The sequence below is a fragment of the Motacilla alba genome, chromosome 15 (assembly GCF_015832195.1).
Source record: "Motacilla alba alba isolate MOTALB_02 chromosome 15, Motacilla_alba_V1.0_pri, whole genome shotgun sequence".
Lineage (NCBI taxonomy): Eukaryota > Metazoa > Chordata > Aves > Passeriformes > Motacillidae > Motacilla > Motacilla alba.
Window position 1 is genome coordinate 13,559,307 of NC_052030.1, and position 24,414 is coordinate 13,583,720.

Genomic DNA, 24,414 nt, shown 5'->3' on the forward strand with positions numbered 1-24,414 from the left:
TTGGATGCTACAAGACTGTACTGTGAGCTGTGCAGGATGCAACCTGTATTGCTTTGCTCCTTGGGCCCTCCAGTCTCATGGGTTGGTTGTACTCAAAGGTAAAAAGAAGAAACCTGAATGACCTGTATACTTATGCAATTTTGTTTGCCCAAAACTGCCTTCTCAATCAGTGCATGTGCCTGTTTTGAGGCCCTCCTTTCCTACAGCTCTGCTTACCTGTTTATTTCAACCTTGCAATTGGTCAGGTTTTTCTTCAACTTTTAAATCCATGTCAGAGTAGCATTTAGTTTTGTTTTCCCCTTTTAAAATCTTCAAACAATGAGTAAAAGGTAAGAGAGTAAAACTTGTGTCTCTGCTGGCCGACTTTCAGGGCAGTTTCCAAAAAGGCAGTTTAATCTCAAGTGTTGGATATAAATACTGCATTGGAGTTTCTATAATGCTATAGCGTTCTGCTGGCTACAACCTGCCATTGTAAAATACAGCCCTTTCTTGGACAAAAGACAAGATTTTTGAAAGGATCACAGAATAAAAAGCAGAAAATACGTTGTCAGGAGATGGATGTTTTTTATGCCTTGCCTATAATATTGTCTCAGACCTCAACCCCTTTTTATGGCAATCCTTGCTGCAGCATCAGTTTCCAAGGGAGTGGGAGGTGGGGGATATCCCAGGGCTGCATCCACCAGAATAGCCGGACCCCGTTTCACCTCCACATTTCTCTCCAGCCTGGATCTGGGGATACTGTGTCAACACATCCAAAGTCCTGATGGCACCTGCAGTGCCATTTCCCTGACAGTGCTGCCCAGCCATGGGATGTCATTTGGGTTTGTCAGGAGCTGCTGGGGTCAGGCTGTGCCCTTGCACTGGCTCTGGCAGCACCTAGAACACCAGGGCAGGTTTTCATTTTACCCTCAAAGGATTTTCTCTTTTCTGAAATGTGAAGTTCTTCCTCTTTCCCCATAAAGTCAGGCCTGGGCAACAGGGAGACAGGCTGAATTTTTATAACACGGGTCACTTCACGGCATGAAGCCGTCTATGAACCTATGTTGTTTCTTACTCAAGTTGAATTACGTTTATCTTTTCTCAAAATTAAGTCTCAAAGGAGTCTGCTGGAACATAGACCAAATCTCTGCTAAGTTTCAACACGTGTTGACAGCAACAGCCAAGCTGAGATTTGCTACTGCAGTGGGAAGAGGACTCTCTCTAGGGGCTATGCCAGGATCAAAGGAAAACTTATTAATAATAAGTAGAACTTTTCATAAGATCCACATGTGTTTTCAGCACGGTACAAGCACCTTATGCTGCACACTGTTCTCAGAGGAAAAATCACTGCAGCACACGGTATTTGAGGGAGGAAAAATGAGTCCCAAAAAGCACAAATCTTGGTGGGACAGGGATCAGTTTCTTGCCAATCCTGACCTGCAGAATACTTCTGAAAGATGGACCTGAACTTCTGTGTGTCACAGGTGCAGAGGGATCCTGACACTGAGGGAAAAATACTTGCCTGTGGCAAGGATTAGGAGAAAAAAAGAGTGACTTCATTACCCAGAAAATGCTCCTGCCCTTGGACTCGGGCAGGGCAAGAGAAGAAGCTCCAGGCTTGGCAGCTGCCTGAGAAAGCACAGAACTAATGAACTCAAGAGAAAAGATGCTCTAACAACCATTGCAGGCAACAAAAAGCTCACAGCTAATTCACCAGCCAAATCTGCATCATTCTCAGGCACTCCAAGAGGGTCCAAGAAGTCACTGCTGAGACGGTGAGGAAAGGAGTAAAAATAAATAGTCTATGAGGTCTTGGGAGGCCATAGGGATATGTTTTAACCAACACCCTAAAACTCATCTCAAAGCCATATTTAACAAAGGTGACTGTGGAATTGGTCTTTTGCTGTAAGATTTCAGCAGGGATAGATGAATTCCTACCTCCAAGACAAGTTCCTTTTGCTCCACTTGGTGACAGCCTGGGCAAATCGCCTCCTCCTGGTCTCTTCAATGGTGAGGTCAGGCAGAGAACAACGAGGGGTCTTCATCAGCTCCAGGGTGGCTTCATCTAGGGTTAGAGAAAAAACAAGAAATCATGGGAATGGTGGGTTAAGAAATCCCAGGGGGACAAAGAAATGGGAAATGAAGTGCTTAGAATGAACCAGTAGAGCAAAAGTGGATACTCAGGAGCCCACTGGGGCATGGCACCAGCCCCAGCATGTCGTGGTGACACCTACAGAACACTGAGCCCCCTACATCCCACTGCTGCTCCCACCACTGGACAGCAATTCCTGCTGGAAGCCCACCTGTGGCTAGCTTTGATCATGTTTTTAAACATATTTTTTCAAATATTCTGTTTTTTTCTCTCTTGATGAATTTCCAAGTATTCCTCTGTCAAGGAGAAACATTCACATATAAATAAACTCCATCTCCGTTCAGCTAGGAGCTTATTTGAAGAGTGTCCATGCTCCTTCTTAATAATTTTTTTAAATGAATGAAAGCTTAAAGTGTCTATTCTCACCAGCTGAAATGCAGAAAAGTTGTTCCATTCACTCATTTCCCTGCTGACTTTAGCTCTTAAACTCTTTTCATGAACAAACCTACAGCTATGACCTGCGCAGGGCAGCCAACCCTCCCACCCCCAGACTGTTTCGAACACCCCCTCTGAAAATGAAATTTGAATGGCCACTCCTCTTCCCGGGTCTCCTGCAGATTGTGATGCAGTGGAAGAGAAATTATTGCACATGCTCAATTAAGACCAGAGAAAGGAAGTCCGGGTGTTGCGGTGCAGCTGTGCCTTCAGGGGACCAGCAGAGGGATGCTGGGGTGTTGGGATGGATGGAGACTCGCCTGCTAATTAGCTGCTACTCCTTCATTGTGTCGAGAGCAGCAGAAGCATGCTGGCCCCACGGCGGAGGGTCACGGAGGGGAGGAGAGCAGAGAGGCGCCCTTCTGCAGGCCAGGATAATGCTGGCTTTCTCCTTCCCTCAATGAAGGCTTTGAGAGGAATGACCCCAACCACGCTGGTGAACTCGTGCTACCTCAGCCTGCCCTTGGACTTCTCCCTCCCAGGCAGATGTGCCTGTCACACAGATGCCACTGCCTGCCTCTTCTGGCCAACGGAGCTGCTGGAGCAGGTGATGGGCTCCCAGCTGACTGTGCATGACTGGGGAGTACCTGGAGCTGCTGTGGCTCAGTGAGATCCCAGGAGACCCCCGGAGAGCCTTCTGGCTCTATGCACTGTGGGCAGGAGCAAACAGAGTTGGGGTGGTGCAACATCATCCTTCTTCCTTCCCTTGCCTGTGCCCCAGCAGCAAGGAACCCAAAATATCTTCGCATATAAACGGGAAGGCTTAACCAGGGTTTTTGTTTTTTTTAACACACCAAGAGCTATTTTAATCACACTGAGAACCCCAAGGGTCTCTGGGTCTGTTGAAATAATTGCTTGCCTCAGGTTCTTGAAAACACAAGGCAACAGAACACCTGAGCCATGTAATTACTCTTACAGCTGCAAACTGGGCCATATGCTCCACCCACAGTGGAGTTTTTTTTTTTCCTGCTGCTGCTCCAGAACACAGGAGAGGGAGAGTTCCTTCTCCCTCATGGACCCGCAAGAAGTCATCCCTGCCTCGCTCTGCACCAAGGAGAGGAGGGGTCATGAGCCACTGACCTAGGACTCCTGTGGCCTCAAGCCCCCCGAACCTCTGCATGGCAGTGATGGCCTTGGTGAGCTCCTCCTGCGTCTGCAGCTGCCCCGTGACAGGGTCCGGAGGAGGCAGATACCCAAATTTTGTCAGCCAGTCCTGTGAAACAAGGTGAAGGGGAAATGAGAAAAGGAAAGGAAGGAAATACAGATACAGGGAATGATGCTCTTTAGGTCCTCTCCCTCCACTGCACCCTGAAAGTTTGAGGGCCTTAGCTTAATGGTCGGACTAGATGATCTCGAGGGTCTTTTCCAACTTAAATGACTCTGTGGTGGTGGCTTGTTTTACCTTGCTTGGCTCATCCGCCTGGGCAGAGCATCTCACAATGGAATGATGTAAATTTTTCAGTCATGCAGTGAGATTCAACGGCCCTTTAGTGGAAGAGATAAAGAAAACTCCCCCACCTGGTTTAAACAGGCAGCCTAATTAACAAAAGATAACCTCTTAATAGCCACAGAATACACATGCCCAGCCACATCTTGCATTTGCAACCAAAGACGCTTGACTTTCACAACACCAGGATTTTGTTTGGAAATAAACTCAGCCAAGAAGTCTCAGAGCCCACTTTGTGTGCCACACAGTCATCCAAGATCTGAGGCAGATGACCTCAGCATTGACACAAAACAGTCCTTCTCTCCAGCATTTCCACACTCCGTGGTTTAATCATCTTCCTGCCAGTTGACCTAAAGTATTTGCAGCCAGCTGTGGCTCTCTCAACCACCAGAATGCAGCAGGGACCTGTGGAACCCCTGGATGTCTCTCTTTCCCAAAGCCTAGGCAAGTGCAGCCATGTGCCAGTGATCCCCTTGCCACAGGCATCTCATTAAACCCAAACCCACTGTTCAATTGGAATTTCTCTCAAAGGACAGTATATCGTTATGAAGATTTTTCTCTTTCTCTCTTCAGGCCAAAAATGATGGGAAAAAAATGCTAAATGCTATAAATCTCCTTCTTACAACTGCTTTTTAAAGTGAATTACCTTTCTAAATCCTTTCTTACCTTCCTTCTCTCTCCTTCCCTCCCCTTGGCAGAAGGATGAACAAGGAATAGTAATACTGCACACAGGGGATGCCATAAACACCTGCTCTCTATTTTCTTTATCTGTATCAAACATTGATCTGTTGAGCCTCTTGAAGACTGATATTGATCCAGACTTCCACTGCAGCTAATACACCACAAATTGATGGTAGCCAGAGTAGTGCCAGAAGCCAGTAGCTACTTATCGCGACATTCTGAATGTCTCATAGTTTGGTGTCACGTGCAGCTGCCACCCTGAATGCCACAGAACCCCCAGCCCCTCTCTGCAAAGTCCACTTACACAGATTCACACTCCCAGAGCTTTATGACAGATCTCCCCAGACTTGGTGCGACTCTCCACTGTGGAGCATGGCCTGCTGTGCTGGGTTTCTAACTAGCATTCAACTTCCCTCCCAATCCTCTTTCACAGTTGTCTTATTTCAGTGGGATACTGTGCTCAGGAAACAGCTTATCTGGCCATTTCTTGTTGATTAATGCAACTCCATTAGCCACCACCTTGCTGGGATTGCATGAGCCCTTCCCTGCCTTCGGGCTGATGGCCAGGCGCAGTACCGTCCCCTCTCCTCCCCTGTTACTATTTGTCCCTTTGCATAGCTAAGCCATTTGTGACAGAAATTAGAGATACAATTCATCTTTGATTTTTTTGTGAGAAATTGGCTGTGACATGGAGGTCGGCAGCTGGCCCATCAGTTGCTGCGGATGGTGGAGTTTAATTTGGTTTCTTCTCTGGCCATGGAGACAGTGTCATTTATCCTCTAATGACAGTGGAGACACTGCTACACCAGAGACAGGCACAACTCGGCTGTCCTTGGAGGCTCCTGGGGATGGAGGTGGCAGCAAAAGGCTGGGGAAAGCAACAGCAGAGGGATATCCAACAACAGTTGGACAGGTCTTCTTTCCATCCTAACCCCAAGGGATAGAGAAAGCACAAACACGAACAGGCACCCCAAAGCAAATCGGGGACTCTCTACATAAAAGATGGAATGAGTGATCAGAGATCACAAATCCTTCACCTGATCTACCTTGCCAGCACCGATTTCCCTTCATGTGATTTCTCATCTGGACCATCAAGTTTATCCTGCTTTACTCAAATCCTCCTTAGTTTTATAGACCTCTGTGATCTTGCTCTCATTCAGCTCTTTTCCATGTAGAGGTTTTTGACTGGTTTCCTCTCTCCTGATTCAGTGATTCATAACATTTAACTTCAACATTTAACATTCTACTTTTGCTGTGGCAGAAAATTTCATGAGGGAGACTGAAGCTGGCTTGGAGATGAGAAAGAACAGCAGAAATTGTCTGGCTAATTATCTGTGTGCCCCATGAAAGCTTCTCAGATATTTTCTTGTCCTTAATAATGACAAAGGCGAAATTGACATACTTCCATAAATAAAAATATGAAAACATTTTCCACTGAGGTAACTTCAACCCATCCCTTTCTTACTTCCACCTTAATAAAAAAACACCTTTTTTTTGCCAACTCTCATTAGCTTAAAATGTTTAAATGAAATAGTGATTTCACCTGAAAGCTAAAATTCTTTGAACATATTTCTTGCCTGAGCTTGCACTATAAAAACTTTTCCTTAAAAGTGTGCTGTGCTAAATGAATTGACCTACTCCCACGAGAAGATTCAGCTTTAACAACTATTTCAAAAGTAAAAAAATTGCTTCATCAAAAAAATTAGATTAACCTAATGTCTAACCATCTTCTGCCTCTGAGAGGAGCTGGGAACAAGTGGGGCTGTGCTACATGACTCATGCCATGCCCCAGGGTAGGTACCTTGGTCTGAGGCTCACATGATCCCGGCTCAATTTTTGTGGGAATCACCACCAGCAAAGATGGTCTGGAAGCCAAGTCCGGAATGAATCTTCCGATCCAGGTCCACCACTGAGCAACACAGAATTAAAGGCTCAACACTGCCTCAGGTTAAAATAAAAAAAAAATTAAAAATTAAAAAAAAAAAAAAAAGAAAAAAAAGAGGAAGAACTACATGCCTAGCAGAAAGGTCCAAAACCACCCACTCCTCTGCCCTTCCTCTCTGCCAGCTAAACACTGCTCAGAGCAGAGCAGCAGCAACACATTGCCTCCAAAACACAGGGGGGATGTTTATGGACAAAACAGTGTCCCTTCTGGGGACTGGAGGGCCCTCCTTGCCCCATTCCAGATTGTGGAACTTACACCATGTCCTCAGCAGTGGGAAAAGCCACTGCAACTGTCTCAGGACAGTGGTACTAGGAAAAGTGAAAAAAAATTTTAAAAAAAGAATGTTTTTATTCCATTTCCCCGAGGTTTCATGGGTTCATTTTACCGTCCTACTACGGGTGGTATGCAATAAAAGATTTACAAAGTCTTCAACCAACTGCTCCAGACCAGAGTCTGCCTTTGCAAAGGGACCCTGTTAGCAATGCCACAGTGTCGTTCCTTCATGGAGCAGTTCCACATGTGTGTTTGCAGACAGATTATTCACTTGGCTGGCTAAAAATAAACTGTATTTTTTTCCTCATCTGGATTCCCATCTGTAATGGGGAAAAGCCTGCTTCTTGTCTTAAAAAAATGTTTAACGGAATTCAAAACTACAGATATTTTTCGCTTTTATTTTTCCCATTTGAAGAAGCACAAAGTTAAGAAAAAATGGTAATGCAGTCCTGCCCTCTGCAAACAAGCTCTGCTTCAATTTTGAATTATTTTTTGGCTCCTAAACCACTTGAATGGAATACCAGGTAGCAGCCAGGGACCGGAGCTTTCCAGGGTCAAGCGATCACCCAGAGCAAAGCGTTGGCTCCCAAAGTAGTGAGGCCTCTCGTATTACTTATGCAGAGACAATTTTCAGATTAAAATGGCAATTTCATTTCTTTCATCTCTCCACTTCCTTTGTATCAATATCCTTTTGTTCTAGAACCTACTTACCTGCTTAATTTTAAAATAAACCTAGATATTGCCCCTCTTTTATGGAAGATTTATGAGCGCTGTAGGTCTTTTACAATATTAATATTATATAAGATGATGGGCTTATTCAAATGCCACAGGCAAAGGAAAGACTCAGTCAGCAAGTTTTCTTCCTGATGATTTCTTTTTAAGGGTGGTAGGTTGGCATTTTCAAGAAGACAAACCAGTTCAGGATAACAAGGAGAGGATAAACAGGATAAACAGCAAAACAGAAATCAGGATAAGCAGGAAAATGATACTCAAGCTGGCTCCACAATTCTGCCTGCTCTTGTCATTAAAATGACCATCTATCTAAAGCTTAGCCCTAAACCATCAGGACATTTGTTTCTCTTGGAGAAAAACAGCCTTTAATCCTGTAGAGGTCGTAACATTCCCTTTGCTCAGGGATGGAGATTGTTATCCTCAGTGTACCCAGCCTGTTGCCGAGCCGAGAGAAGAGCAGAGCAGAGCTTTACCACAGTCCCTCACTCCTTGGCAGATTTGTGAACTGAGCTTTGCACCACTATCCCAGACCGTCTCCGTGCCCATCTCATCAAAGCTGAACGAAGAAACTGGGGTAACTGGGGTTTAATTGAGGACACTGCTGGCAGGGGTACAAGCATCGCCCTCAGTGCTCTGCCTGAAGGCGATACCCATGGGCTCTTCTCCCTGGTCTGTGTCATGGCCACCAACATTTCTCCAGGCACCTCTTTGCAGCCAGTGACTAACACACCTCCAGAGATAATCTGGATGTGCAACATGCACCGAGAAGATCTCAGCATATCACAATTTCCAAATCTTTGCGGCAGTCCAAGGCTTGAGCAGAAGCAAGTTGTCTTCCATTGAAAAAATCCCTTTTAGTAATAGTCTTTGAAAAGCTTTACCAAACTCCACCTTTTCTCATTAATCCAGTGACAAGTTGGTTTTATTCATTTAAAAAGGGTGTTGTCATGGCTGGGAGGTTAAACCCTTACCCTGACCTGACCCTGGCCCTTGGCTTTCTGGCAGGGGCACCCCACTCCCTTAACCCACCGTGCCCCATGCCCCGGGCTGCAGCAGGAGCACAAACCACCCCACCACTCTTCTCCACAGCTCATCTCCTGCCTCCCACGCTGGATAACCACAAAAAAACAGGCCTTGTTTCGGTGGAGCTGCCCAGGGATGAGAGGATTTTCTAAGTTCCCTTTCCTGCCGAAAGTCCTGTTGTACCCTGCAACCATGCTTCACACACGCAAGGGAAGAAAATCCAAACATACTATTCAACAAAATTAATGACCAGATTAGTAAAACAAAGCTACAACTCAAACATCTAGAACTAATTTCCAAATTACACTTTGCTTTATCTCTGCAGCTACCATTAAATAGGGTGGAAGCTTCTAAAATAATAATAATTTTAAAAATCCCCAACACCACAAGCTAAATTAAAGGAAATTGCTGTGAGCTACTTGAAGTTTTATTCCAAGTTATGGAAGGTTTACAGTATTACAGTTTTTACAGTCATTTTCCTGAGATCAAAAGACCCCAGGAACAACACCCATTAATTAGAGCAACATATATGGTCCTGCAATACTCAAAGCAGCATGTTCCTGCAATGGAATGGACTCCAGGCGCCACAGAGCCAGCACTTCCCTTCCAAAGGTTGCCACACACCTCTCTAATGAGCTATCGCACGCACGTAATCAGCTGATTAATTCATTCAGAGAAAAAACCTGCAGTTTGGATTACAACCAGGATTTTAGCTGATGCCACTGCTGAACTGCAGGACCAGTTTCATTAGCTGCCATCAGAGGAGTTGCTTGAATCCAAACAGCTCTCTTTAATTTGAGCAACCATTGTGTACAGAATCCAGGGTGGAACTTAATGCAGCTGCTAATGACTTCCTCTCCCTAACCCTAGCTTTAAATGTTCCATCAGTAGAACAGCAGCAACTGGATGCTAACGTGGCTGCCTGTGGGTCCTGTCAGATATGGTCAGGTCTAGAATGTAACTTAATGCTCATTAGAACAGTTCTGCTCATGTTACTGCTCTCCTGGGTGTTGGGGGGAGGATGTCCTTCACCTGGCAAGCTGGGCACAGAAGAGGGCTGTGGTGACCTGGAGACAAGCTTCAGCCACCATGCAAGAGCTGTTCCACAAGGTGTAAGCATCTCTTTGGTTGGATGGATGGATACCCAGAGCCTTCCCAGAAACACAGACTTAATCACAAAATGTTACAGAAGCAGAAGGAAATTCTCTGCAGACCACAGAAACAGCCTTATCGATCCCTTTGAACTGAAGATCAAAGAACCAATTCCCACCCATAGAAGGGGGACAGAGCAGTGCAGCACAACACCGTATTCACTGCAGATGGCTTAGATTTCTTTTCAGAGTACCAAAGAGTGACAAAACATATAAACAAGATACAGTTTATTCTGCATTTTCAACATAAGTGTGTCTTTTTCTTGGTGGAGATTTAATACACTAGGGCTTTAGGGAGTCCTTCAATCACTGTGTGTTTTCCAGCACATCCTAAAAATTTCCACTTGAAGTCAATGAACAATGCAAAAAAAAAAAAAAATCTGTGTGTAACTGAAATCCCACATGAACATCAAAAAGTGATTTCAACAGTAATCTGTTTCTGTTTCTACATCAGTCCTAGTTTTGTACTGTGCTGCCTGTCGTGGTCAACATGTCAACACTGAGTTACCTAGGAAAGAAAAGAAGAAATGCCTGGTGTATAATGGTCTCTTGAACTGTGATGGGAAGTTAGGTAAGTGACCGAATTAGCATCCTTTTATCTTGCTACAGAAATAGCTCTAAATCACATAACTCATGGCTGGTTTATGAAAATAGCCCTGCTACACTGAGCAGGTGCGGTTGGAGGCTGCTTGTGGCAGGCACAGGAGGCTCTCACCTGGCAATGCCATGTCTTGGTGACAGATGCCTATGGTCAAATCCTGTGCTGAACAGGAACCTTGGGACCTTGGCTCTCCCCGAGTACCCTCAGCACTACTCACTACAAAGGAAAATGTAGTGGAAAATAAAACTACAATGAGTTCTGGTCCTCTGGTGGGCACAGAGGCCAGTAACATCACTGGAGGGGAGCTAAACAAGCCCTGTGCTCTATTCCATCGATAACCATTGCAACATATGGCTCATAAATACAGGCATCAGTTTGGATGTGCTTTCAGACCCACTTTAAAACATGCGTGCAGCTGGTACCCAGGTTGTGCCCGGCTTTGCATCCTTCACTGTGGTAGCTGTTGGATTAATTCACAGACTTGCTCCACCTCCATTGACACAGGATGAACCATGAGCGTGGTCTTGATTGATAAATCCAGTGGCTATTGCGGAGTAGAGGAAAACTCAACTCCAGTGTTAAGAGATGGAGCAGCTGGAATCCGCAAAACCTGTTAGTCACCACTCTTGAGGCGGCTGCAGATGATGATCTGTGATGTTCACAGCTCACACAAAACCCCAGGACAGGCAGTTCTGGATGCTGGCTCCTTCTGTGCTGGAGACCAGCAGCCAGCATGTGCCCAGATCTGGGAAATCCTTTTCCCTGGCATCTCCCCTACTCTACCAGCATCACCCCCTGTTGTGCTCTGAGCAGGTATGACAGGATCAAATCTAACCTCAGATCTGCTGTGACAGGACTGTATTAAATGTTACCAGATCCAGATCTGACAGCATTTTGTAAGCCCAGAACATCCTCTCTGTATGACAAAAAGTGAAAGCCAAAACTTTGTAAATTCGGGGTTTTCTGGGCACAGGACAGGACTACCCATGGTTTCCTGGAGAATTTTGTGCAAAGGTCATCCGAGTCCAAAGCTGCCTGGGAGCTGATGTGAGCGGAGTCAGCTGGACAGTGCTCCTCAGGAAACATCTGCTGAAGAGGGACTGAGAGAACAGAATGTGCCCTGACCTTCCTCTCCTCATGTTCCTCCACCCTGTCCCATCCCATACACCAGGGAGGGCAGCTGCTGTGGCCCATGTCCAAGGGAATTCCAGCATCAGGAGGCTCCCTGAACCCTCTCAATCACTGGAGTGAGGACACCTGGCTCTGTCAGCACACCGATGTTTGGATTTTTACTTAAAATCTCCAAGCCTCCCAAGTATCTGACATAGGGCTATTGACATCACCCAAAAAGACTGTGCAGAGAAGTTGTGAACACTCCTATCTTCCTGCTGGATTGAGACCAAGATGAGCAAGAGAATGATGCATTCTTTTAAAAGAAGTACAAATTGCGCTTTACCAAAATGAGACTACACATGGAGGTTCTCTTAAGGGATGAAACGAGAGGTTCTGATTTTGCTTAATGAGCCTGGCCATCTCACCAGACCTGAGCAGCATATGGCTCATGGTGTGTAGGGAAAGTGAGTGTCACACAGAGAGCACAATGCAGTTAATCTATACTCTCTCGCAGTCTCACAGAGATGAGCTCCTACTCCTTCGGTTTCAGTCACTAAACAAAGCATATTTGGCAGCAAACTGAACAGACTGCTATACATCAAAACAAATCCTTGCTAACTCCATTTACCAGCTCCTTTGTTAGGACAGCATCTTCTCCAGGAGAGACTCCAGACCTGTATCCCTGCAGAATGACCAGGAACACCAGAGTGTGCATTGGCCTGTTCAGAGCTCTCAGTCTCCATCCCAGCCTTTAGAGTTGCACCTCCAGCATGACTCAGCTTACTCCCCATTTACAGCAGCCAGCAACGGTTTACCTCAATGAATCAGCTCAGCCACACATTTTTCTTCCCGTCATTAGTTCGCGTATCAGTGCCTTCCTTTCTTGCCCTCATAGCATCACACTTTTCTTCAGCCAGCTAAGCTTGGTAGCCTAGCCCAAGACACCTCAGGACACAGGCTGCCTGTTGAATTTTGCTTGCATGGCTCAATATCCCTTTCAAGAGGTTGTAGAAATTCTCCAGTCCTCTACAAACTGGGAATTCAAATGCTGTTATCACCACACTTGGTGCTAGGACTGGTCCAAGGACTGGTAACAGCAGGTATTTACATCAGGCTTTTAGATCAGGACTTAGCTGCATCTTCCCATTTAGTTTTTTAGCAATGAAAATCTTGTGATGTAAAGAAATCCATAAATCAGAAGCTGTGCTGGGGTGTGAAATACAACATCCATTTGGGAGTGAATTAAACTCTACTTATGTCTCCTGTCCCCAGATCTATGTGACTCCAGGAACAACACATTTACTTTTTGGTCTGCTTTGTTGCTTTCCCCCGTCTCTTTAAAGCAGTGGTATTACAATGAGCTTTTCTTGTTGACAGGTTCTTTCTATTAGCTGTACAAGTGTCTCAAATAATTATTGATGCTGTGGGCAACTAGTGAACAGAACAAAAAGGATCCTTCTGGCTTCACAAGCAAGGCTATTAAACCAGAGGAAGTAATAATATCCCAATTCTCAGGTGAAAGTACCAGGAACTCTGCAGAAGTACTTCAGGAGCACCCCACAGGCTGCATGAGCTGGAATAAATTACTCACAGGTAGAAAAAGGAGCCCTACTACATCACCACAATGTGTTGGACAATTTTCAAAATGTGACAAAAAGAAAAAAAAAAAAGAATCTTTAATTATTAAAACAAACTAACTGAAATTGATAATTTAACCCATTATGACCAGTCCAGAGCATTTTCCTGTGGCTGCCAGATGATTCTGCTTTCAGTGAGAACTTATTGATCCATAACCCAGGACCAAAACTCAGGTTGCTTGCAGAAAACAACCAGAAGAGAGCAGAGACCAAATAAATCCTCAGAGAACATTTCTACCCAGAAGGAATCAAATTATACAGTGCGCTGGTCTCCCAAACCTTTCCCTGGCTTGGTTTGACTTTAGCATCATAACCCCTATAGCATAAAGAGTAAAGGAAGATGACATTTCCCCTCTGTAAGGGCTGTATGTGTTGGTGGTTATGGCATGATGAGGCAGATGGCTGTAGTTATGGCCAGCCACTACTCTGTGCTTAGAGGAGTTATGCAAAAATTCAACTTCTGGTCCCTTCCCAAGATCCATTCCAGCAAGAACAATTCTAGACTATCTTTGGATACCAATCAAACTCATTAAATGGAGAGAACTCACATTCCTACATAAGCAGAATATGAAATGCAGAGAAACTCCTGGAAAAGAGCATCCTGCACAGCAGAGCAGAAATCCATCTAGTAAATTGGATACGCTTAATCACGCCAGGTTTGTTTTGCCCTTTTTCTTTTTTATTTTTATTTTAAAGAACCATATATTTTTTACTTCTACAGCTTCATGATGCAAGATCTGTCAACACATTCGATTGAAAATGTCGAAGTGGCGATCTCTATCATGTCACAAGCAGACTCCTTCTCCTTGCGACACCAGGACAGCTCTTCATCAGTAGCAGAGACAAGCCCTGGCATGTTGAGTGGGCCACTGCTCTCTTTGGCTATATCTATCAAGTACCATTTATTAACTATATGGGAGCCAACTGCCCAGACCTGCTGTCTCCTTCCCTAAATACCACAAAAACAATCTCATCTCCTACTAAACCTTGTTCAGAAATGCAGCCAGCATCACCCTGCCACTACAGAGTCTATAGGAACTTCCAGTTGGACTACACAAACTGCCCACAGTTTGCTGACATACCTATTTCGAACGCTGGGAAAGACACAGCGGTGAGGACCCACGTGTGGCCATGGCTGCTGCACCCTGGGGCTCAAGGACTTGGAATGGTGATACTACAACAGAAAGACCAGCAAAATCTGCCAGAAAGTTTGAGGACAACAGAATGTGCATGTCCTTGGAGGCATCAAGGCAAAGCACCAGGTTCTGCTGACTGCATGGCATAGGGTTTTGCCTTGACCACCAATGACCTCATTCAGAAATGCAGGTAATTAGTTTCTTCCCCCTAAAAAGCAGGGTGAATCCTGTCCTTCCTGCTTTGCTTGCAAAAGGAAGGATGCTGCTGCGCTCAAATGGCAACTGGCACAAGAGAGCCATAAAAATATTAGTATGTGTTACTCCCCTCTTTACCACAGGAATGAGACAATTTGGTCTTTCCACCAAAGGTGGAAACAACTGACCTGCCATAACAGTAAAGTCATCCCATGGCAGCCAGATATCGGTCCCATCCTCTCCTACTGCACTTGGCCTGACAACCCAGAGAGAGGTGGCCCCCCACAGCTTGTGCTGATCTCAGTCATCCCAAAACTCCATTTTGAACCTGTCTTTTTTCTTGCTTTAATACAAAGCCCTCACTTGACTTTGACCAATCTATCCATCAGGCTGAGCTTTCAAAGCAATAAAAGGAGATGTCAAAAGCCCATCTATAAGACAAGAGAAGAAATCTCACAGGCAGGACTCGTCCCATGTCAGGATACCATCGTGACTGTGAATTAATGCCTTTTAGCTCAGCTAGTAAAACATGAATCTTTTCCAGCCCATAGGCTCAAGGCTTTATTAAGAAGCAAGTACAGACTTTTAAAAATAACTAAGGTAATTTTATGACCATCAGGAATATTTCGAGCTATACAAAGCTACATAATGGCATGGAGAGAGAAGAAAGAAATCAAATCAGTTAATATATATCAGGCTTTAATTACTGACTGACAACAGCCAAGAAGGAATTCAGAAGCAGCACTTCATACTGGTTATGGGTTATGGTGGTTATGGGCAGAGCTGTCTGGAGCTGAGAGCACATCCACCCTTCATAGGACGGTCTCAGAGTTGGAGCAGCAGGACCTGTGCTCCCACCAGTATTCCAGGAGTTAGTGTCCTTCCCTGGTAAGTGTCCTCTCAACCACCACACCAGACGCATGAGTCCAGCTGTACACTGGATAGAAGGACATCCTTGTTTCTCCAAACTGCCCAAATAAAGAGGGAAAGCCACCAGCACGGAGCTTATCCCACAGCTCCAGAAGGAAACAGGGAGAAAGCATGATGTGAAAACACACAGGATGCCGTTTCTCTGCAACCAACTCAGGAAATAAAGATAATACACGAGCCCAAATCTATCAGACAAAAGGAAGGGAGCTCTGCACTGAGAGGTGATGGAGCCAGAGGGATGGAGCCAAGCGCTCCACCCCACCCATCCCTGCAGAGAGGAAGAAGAAGATCAAGTCCTTGTCATGGCAAGAAGGAAAAAGGCTAGAAGATTGTATTTTTCTCTCAGTCCCATGGCTATAAGATGTCTTTCTCTGGAAGGCAAGCACTGAACACAATCCAGCACTTCCACTGCCACAATCTTCACTTCATGGGCTGGGAGATTTTGGGAGAAACAGGGTAGGCAAAGAAAGGGTGAAATCTCAGCTCCTCTGAGAACAGTGCAAAACTCCCACAGCTCAAAAACAGTCAGGATTTCTCCCCGACACGTGACCACCCAGGTCTGAGGAGTCACTTTCCTTCTCCATTATCCCAGTCACACCCAGCTTCAACCATGGCCACAGCTCGCACCACGTGCAAGTCCAAACACGTCCACAAAAGGCATCCTTTGATGTATGGCTGGATGAAGAGAAAGGAACAGAAGACAATCTATTCAGATTGCTCTGACACAATTTAATCTGACTAAAAGCTACAACCAGAAAGGCAGCAGCAGGCAGATGCCTATAGTAACCCCAGCAGGGCCCGCTGTAATGGACTTTGTTTGCTCTATGTCTAAGTGAGCACATTGTATGCCATCATCTTGTACTACAAGATGCATTAAAGCAGCTTCCCAGCTCTCAGGGCATGAACAACACATATGACATCCTGGGGGGCCATGCAGTGGGCAGGCACCACCAGGTCAGCCCCAAAGCCTGGCATGTGGAAAGGCAGCCTGCACGGTGGGTTAGGAAGTGCAGGGAGAAGGCAGGAAGAAAGTATGGCTCACCCTCATAAAGACATCACAGACTGCTTGGTAAGAGAAGGGAAGTGTCAGCCAAGAACAAAGAGACCCCAATGCAGATCTGGCTGAATAGAAAACTGCAGCAGTGACCTGCATTCCAGGGATTACTAAAGCCAAGACAGGTCCAAGAAGGAACTGGTGCTGACATAGGCCTCATCCCCATGGATGCTACCCAGGCTGTGTAAGCCCACACCTGCTGCTGTCCTCCAAGACCCCAGACCTTCAGCAGGCAGGGGCAGGCACATTGCAAGAGCCTGGGGTCTTCCCATGGTGTGCTGTGCCATCCAGGATCATCATTGGTGCAGTTATTCCCCCACCAGCAACAGCCCACGTGCAGCATTCGCATCCCCCTTGGCTAGCCAAGCGCTCCATGGCAACGCTGCCTGCAAAGCCAACACGATTCCCCTTGAGGATCAGATACTGACACATAGGCATGTGGCTTCTTGCTCTCTTGCCTTTGCACCCACCACACCCATCCTCTCGCCTGTGCCCAGAACACTAGAGATGATCCCTGCCAACTTGAGCATCCCAAGGAAAGCATTTCCAACAATAAATCCTCCACTGTAGCAAATTGAAACTATTAGGGGAAAGCAAGCAAAGTCTTCAGACAAGAAAAGTTCAAACAACTTTAGGCAGAGTAAATTCAAGACGCATTTGATCTGAACAGCAAGAAAAATAATTTAAGTGTGTGGTCTCAGCCTCCTTTTGCTGCTGGAGCCTCCACTCGCTCCCCGCACACAGCCCCAGCAAACAGGACTGAGCACCCTCCTGGCCAATGCAGGCAGGATCTGGGCATGCATCAGCCATCACAACACCAGAGACCTGAGGACAGCAGAGCCAAATTCCTCACTACTTGGGCAGATGAAGCTGCAGGGAATGAGGCAGTGCGTAAAGGAGGAGCATCCAGGGACAGGAGCCCTCCTGAGAGTCCCAATGAGTAAGTGCATTTTAATGTTATGAAGGGATGAACTTTTACAGCAAGGCTCCCTCAGACACACATCTTGTAAGGGAAGGTTAAAGATTTAATTATTCTCTGTGAATGCAAAGGTTCACAAGTCTTCTATGTATCTTGAAGTACTGGAAGCCAGACGTGCAGCCCTGCATGGGGTCTTGCACTGGCAGGACTTCGGGCTTTGAGGGAAAATAGAAAGTTTGCAGGAAATTATGTTTCTTTGTATTTGCACATTTAACACAGTGCTGGCTCCAGCTGGGACCAGCTAGAGAAGTGGTGAAACCACATTTTTTTAATTAAAGAGCTAGCTGACTATGCTGTTATTCAAACTCATTTTGTGGCTTTTCTGGCCATGAGTCTCCAAGGCACCCCAGAGCAAATCAAAGCAGCATTCTCAGGCACTGCCCTTCCGTGTCCCTTTGGTTTGTTAGAAGGGAATGAGGAGGTCCAGTGTGGCCAGACGCTCCCCGGGGCTCTTTACCCAAGGAAGGCACCTGTGGGGCCATGATCCCTCACTTGCCACTCACAGAAAACCTGCCCCACAGGAGCAGGAAATTGCATTTTCCATTACGGGTACAGGATACTCCAGGATAGTGTTTAGGGAGGTTTTTGGTCCAGCTTCTTCCAACAGCCACTGCCCATCAATTACCCATGCCTTCAGCAAGAGCACCCTATCCTATGAAAATTACTCCCGGTCTAGCCTCCTGCAGTTCAGTGTCTGAACTTTACATCATGCCAAGAAATAGACAAGGAGAAAAGATTTACTGCTTCTCACAAGGGGATGTCTGAACTGCTTAGTGCACCCTCAGAAGCCTCTGAGCATCTTGGCACCTGAAACAGGAACACACTAGTGAAATGATATGATAAAAACAGCTTCTTGAGCAAATTGAAGATTCTTTCTGCCTTACCATATGACATCCCACTCTTCAAGCCCAGAAATTGGGGAAAAGGGGTAAAACGGGACCACTGTCCCCAAGGGACCAGCCAGGGCTCTACTCAGGGCAGCTCTGCAGCATCCTCAGCAACAGCAGGAGCCAAACTCAGACAGGGGCAAGATTCGGGGGCTGATTACTCAGCCTAATAAGTTAGTTGAGATGCTGAAGCAGCTTACATAAAGAAGATATTGTTATGTATAATTTTAATTATGCATATAATGGCTTTATCTTTTTGTTACCTTATTTTATTATTGAAAACCTTTTCTCACATATACATTTTATTCTGAAATCCAATCACCAACAGAAGAAATTATAAATAATGTAATGCACAACAAGGCACCAATTCTTCTAAAAGCAGCAGTCCTGGAATGAGGCCACTGAAAGCTCTCAGCATCTGATATTTTAATGTCATACCACCAGTATTGCACCCAGAGGGTAGCAATATACAGGCTCATTTAGAAGCTGCAGCTGAGGAGCTTGTGCAAGAAAAACATCTCTTGGTGATCATCAAAATAAAAGAGAAGTTTTTGGCATGCACCAAGGCAAGGAGAGTCTGCCACTGAGTTTGTAACACCAGCTTCTGAGCTGCACAGAGAGAAAGGAAAGAAACCTCCAGCTGCAGAGTCCTCTCTGCCCTGGAGACCCATAACCAGCTACAAAGATTGGGCTGGGCAGGAACATTCCCCTGTCAAAGCCCTTTGGCACCACACACCGTATTTAGGATGGAGAAATTGTTACAGCACATCAAACAACACCAACAAAAGAAGTTCTCGAGCACTGAGAGCAGCTGCTTAGCACCAGCATCCCTGCAAAATGAACCCAGGAGAGCTGAAGCAAGACCCTCACCTCCAGCTGCTCTTGAAGGAAACACTGCTAGTCATCCTCGCCCACAATCAGTGTTTGCTTAACAGACAAATTTTTCTAATTATGTTTGTCAGCTTTGCTAATTACATAAGAAATGAAGCACAACACCTTAATTTTTCATGTATCTGCCTCCTTGTTTTTCCTTCCAATAGAATGAAATTAAAAACACATTCATCCATACAGCCTCTACCCTAGCAGAAGTCAGGCTTTCACCACAGGTATCCACACAGCTGGGCTTTTACATTTTACTTTTTCGTTGCATTTATTCCTCCCAGTGAAGCTGTATTAAAAATGTATCAGTTAAAACAACACATACCTGGAGATGGAAGTCTGTGCTGTGTTTTCTTGGGTTATTTTCCTCTTTCTTGGTCCTGCTACATTCGTGTCTGAACCCCAGTGAGGTCAATGGGAATAAGCAGGTGCTTAAGTTTTACGCATGTGACTAAATTAGCTGTTGTCAAAGAGCTTGCTCAATCAAGCTACCAAATTGGATCAGCCCAATTACCATCATAAACAACCTTTTTGCTTCTCCATTACTGAGCCAAGACCACCTTAAACTGATAATTTTTGCATTGCTCAGTGGAAAGGGAGAGATGTGGAGAGCCTGTTCCCTGAGCCCCTGCTTCCACCAACCCTTCCCCTAGACCCCAGTGCTCTGTCTTGGGCTCAGGTAAGGGACAGATGTAAAAGGAGCTACTGAGACAGCTCTGCAGCACTGCAAATGGGAGGCAAGTGCATCCACCTGCTGTGGGATCACTCTGGATTTGCTGCTTTTTCATGTGTGTGGTGCAAGGAGCATGGGCAAGCCTTCTGCTCTATAGTAAGATGGGAAATTAGGACATATTCCAAAGTACCACTGGGTTTTGCCAGTAATGCTAATGAAACCACAGCTGGCATTAAACAGAGAGCAGAAAACAGTCCAAACTGGTATTGCAACATGGTGACAAAACATTTGCTGCTAGTGGTGCCAAATGAGCTGCAGGCAAAACTTGATCGGAATGACCACCTGGATGATGAGTTTCCTCCAAATCTCTCCCACAGACAAACCCAAAGCATTTGCTGATGTTGGTAAGGGGGAATGCTCTGGATCAGCCTGTGCCAGCCTGCTCCATGATGACCCAATTCTACATCCTGCAGGCAGGATCCTGCTCTAGGTGCTGTGGGCAGGCTCCACCCTTACCTGCTGAAAACTTCCCTGCCTCAAAAAACAAAGGGCTGGCTGGTTTTGCCAAGGATATCCCAAATCACAGCCCCCCATCTTTCCAGCCCCATTTATACACAATTAAGGAGGTGTTGCTGCAGGGTTAATTCCTGGTTTTGGAATCCTCAGGGCTTTCAGGCAAAAGGTCCCATGGCTGTGGCAGGCATTGCTCTCTGCTCCTCTCCCTGCTTTTATCTGGTGTGGGAGGCAAACAGGAGCAAACAGCCTCTGCAAAGGGACCTTATCTTTGCTGGCAAGAAACCGTGAAGGTTAGAAGGCAGCAAGGGAAATCTGTGCTGTCAAAATCAAAGCCGCAGTAATTAAACAGGCGTTTCCTCTGTCCTGGGGAGGTGGTTGTCAGAGCAGTAGTTGTGAGCAGGGACTCGAGGGACTGCATACATACAACAGGAAATCTCAACCCACTACACAGCGCACCGTCTCAGTCCCAGGGCTGCAGCTGGTGCCAGAAGCAGGGTCACCAGGCTGCTGAGCCTGTCCCACTCCTATGTACCAGTGCAGTCTGAGGACCCTCACCCTGCAACAAAGTTCATCTTCACCCTGCAACTCAAAACTCACCCTTTCTTTCTTCAAACCTAAGAAAATCTCCCAGAAAGAAGAAGTAGGGGATGAAAAGGAGCAGTTTGTAGAGCACTTCTCAGTCTGATGTGCAAAAGCCAATTACCTAAAACAGAGGTGAATCAATGGAAAAGGCCCTTGGGTGTGAGGGAAGGCAGCAGCTGGCCTTTCCCACAGCCTGGATCGATGCTGCTCTGCACTAGCATCTGCTCGCCAGATTTCTGTTTGTTCCACTGATGGGTTGCCAAGGTGTTAAAGTCAAATCATTCAAATTGCTCATAGAGTGAAAGATACTCAAGATTCAAAATTACACCTTGACCCAGTTGGGACATTTTGCAGCAATTATCACCAATTTCTATGGTGGAAGATTGTAAGAGTTCAGAAGAGGAGAATAAAAGAGTCTCGTCCTTTGTTCACCTTGCATACAAATGAAAAACAAAAGTGATCTTGCTCTTGACATAACCATGCTTTAAAGAGCTTCACAAACATCCATTTCCTCATTTGAGCTCACACAGAAGACATATTATCTCTTTTAAATATGACTTTTCCTTGGCAGTGCACAGCCTGTTCTCTATCTGTAACACTTTAAGAAGCCAAAGAGTGGTTATTTGCAAAACTGATGGTAGGAGATGGATATAATCTATTATAAACCTCAGCAAAATCAGCCAATTTAATGAGGTTTGACCATACGGCCAAATTAATCAAGTCACACGGATTATGAAATGTTAAATACAGCTCCCTGAGCTCTCCACCCACATGGGAATGAGAGAAGAAAAAAAAATCAATAGTAATATCAGTAATAATATCAATAATAATATCAATAATAATGCAAACAATTTCCAACACACAATGGTTTCTCAAGCCCTGATGCTCTCCCTGTCAGAGCTTCTCTGTCTCCTGAGTTTGGCTTTCTGTCATTGCCATGCTCTGCTCTTCCAGTAATGAAGCCCAAGGAAATCGGGAGTGACGTCTTTGGGCTCTGGACCCACTCACTTCTGCCTCTTTTGCAGTGGGGCTGGATCCAACCCTTTCTTCCCAGATGCTTTGGCTACCTTCTGCCTTTCCCTGTTGCCTTCTGCACAGGTACTGGCACCACACATTCCACTCTCCAGGAAAGCTGGCCCTGTTCTGTTTGGAAACAACTTCACTCTTTACAGGAGAAATAAACCCAGGAAAAGGCACTTCCTTCAACATCAAAATTACAGATTCCTCTGACTTACTTGATCTTGTTTGTGAGGTCATTTGGAGACTGTTTATTGCCTCTTTCCCCCCTTTTTTTTTAATGGTTGAAATCTGTTTTAACAGACAATGAGGGGAAATTATCCATTCCCAGGCAAAACTGCCTGGAGCTGGCTGTGGCTTCCATCCTTTGCTAAAGACAGGGCATCACACACTGAACACGCCTTGTGGTGTATATCACAGGGTTGGATCAGGGACATCAGCAGAATGAGGCCGTGTTATGCTGGTACTACTGAGGGAGCTGCTCACTGGATCTGGATGCATTGTTTTTGAGGGTGCAGACAGTAACCTCTCACCTATGGACACCTTCTCTCAGGTATCTGCACTCAGAGCAGATTTTCAACAGTGACAAATACAGCACACGCAGAGCTGGATTGAGCATTTCCTTGCTCCTGGGACAGGCAGCATTTGCCAAGTGCCAGTGGCTGTGCAAATCCAGGGAAGGCTGGATGTGGCAGGAATGCAAACAGGCTGGGATAAGAAGACAAATGGTTCTGAGGGAAGTATGATGACTTCCCCAGCAGTGTCAGGAAACATTTCTTAAATGGAAGAACTTATTACCTGTTTCTCTGCTCACCTATTGGGAACATCACCAGCTGCTTCATGCAGACCTGACAGGGCTGCTTCTACTGGAGTCAAGGTCAGCTCCCTGCTCTGGGTGGCAACAGCCATCTTTTCCAGACACAAGCTTAGCCACAGGTCCAGGCACCCCTGACTCTGCCCCTGCCTTGCTGATGGGCAGCAAATTGAGCCATGCCAGAAAAAAACTAACTGGCTCCTGAAGTGCTCCTTCCTCTTTAAAATCATAAGGTTTTGTTAAAGGCAGAAGGCTACTGCAAAGCCTTGCACAATGGGTGGGAAGCCAAAGACCTTAGCAGGTAAAGGACTTTCTTAAACTCCATGAAGAGTCAATGCATGTGCAAAGGTTTACACACATACCTAAATATGCATTCACTCAATGCAATTTAATACATTGCAAATAACATTCCATCACATCTCAAACAGGGCACCAATTATTTTCCAGTGCTGCCAGCATCTCCCCAGAGTCCCAAATTAGCAGCTCCGGCATAGGGGGCATGGCTCAGCAGGATGTAAGAGCCCAGCCAAGAGCTCCCTTGAGAGGCTTTTGCCCTGCAATTGCCTTAGAATAAAGGAATTCAAATAAGTGCACTTTACCTGGAAATGGAATATTACCATCAAGGGTCTTTTAGGGGCAGTGAGGCCCAGAAATGGCACAGATATCTGAATCAGTCAAAAAGGGTGGAGTGAGAAATGAAGGAGGCTAATCCAAACCTGGGTGTCACCAAGGGACGCTGAGACAAAAAATGAACTCATGTATTGGGCCACTCCACAAAGATGAGCTTTAAATGTAGCATGACTGAATCAAGATGCATTCAAGATAAGATAATCTTCTGCATTATTTCTTAATCGTGAAGACGAGGTGGTATGCCCAGGAAGGGCAGCCATGGGGGAGGTGACCTAGAGGTGCGCAGCAGCATCAGACCACTGCGGCACTGCCTCCTTCAGTGGGATCACCAGGAGACCCTGCATGAGACCCAGCCGTCACTCCACAAACTCTGGCTGTTTTTGGTCCTCCCCTCTGCTCAGAGCTGTCCCTGCAGACAAGAGGACAGTGGCAGGGAAGCCCTGCGAGAGCCTCTCAGCCGCAGAATGTCTGTGCATGCCATGCTGGGCACCCTCCTTCCCCCACCCCAATGCAGGGCTGGCATACTACCAGGGAAATTAAGCAGGCTATTTCTAAAGCTGAGAGAAGAGCAGGCACCTGGGCCCTAGTAGCCAGGTCACTTCATGACCAAAAGAAATTTTCTAGAGAAGCCGGAGAAATGCAACAGTAAATAAAAGAAACATTAACTGCTCTGATGCATTCAGAGATTGCCTGGGTAATGCCCAGTCCTGCCTAATTAAAAGATGAAGCAGGAGATAGCTGGAGTAGTGGGAAGCAGGAAAGAGCAGGGTGGGCTGGGGCTGAAGTTCAAGGTTTTCTGTGCCACAAAGAGCCAGGATAGCTGCCCATGAATGGCAGAAGCACCCCCCTGCAGCCCCTCTGCCCAAGCACTTACTGCTGCACCTATGGGAATGGCATTTACATCACCAACTCTCCCAGAAGACTTTATATTGTAATTCACGGCATATTCCCCT

General features: G+C 45.9%; 1 protein-coding gene across 3 annotated transcripts in view; it reads right to left on the minus strand.

The window, feature by feature from the left end:
• The window catches only part of MMP17 (matrix metallopeptidase 17), a 54,840-nt gene that overhangs the window by 18,184 nt on the left and 12,242 nt on the right, over positions 1-24,414 (minus strand). Inside the window, exons 1-3 of one of the 3 annotated variants that reach the window (XM_038151961.1) lie at positions 19,555-22,655; positions 3,647-3,779; positions 1,918-2,044 (exon numbers count right to left, since the gene is read on the minus strand). In XM_038151961.1, coding sequence (XP_038007889.1) covers positions 1,918-2,044; positions 3,647-3,686 — 167 coding nt within the window. In that variant the 5' untranslated portion in view covers positions 3,687-3,779; positions 19,555-22,655. Of the gene's footprint in view, positions 1-1,917; positions 2,045-3,646; positions 3,780-6,495; positions 9,183-19,554; positions 22,656-24,414 lie in introns of those variants that run through there. The other 2 variants (XM_038151960.1, XM_038151959.1) reach the window with 2 other exon arrangements.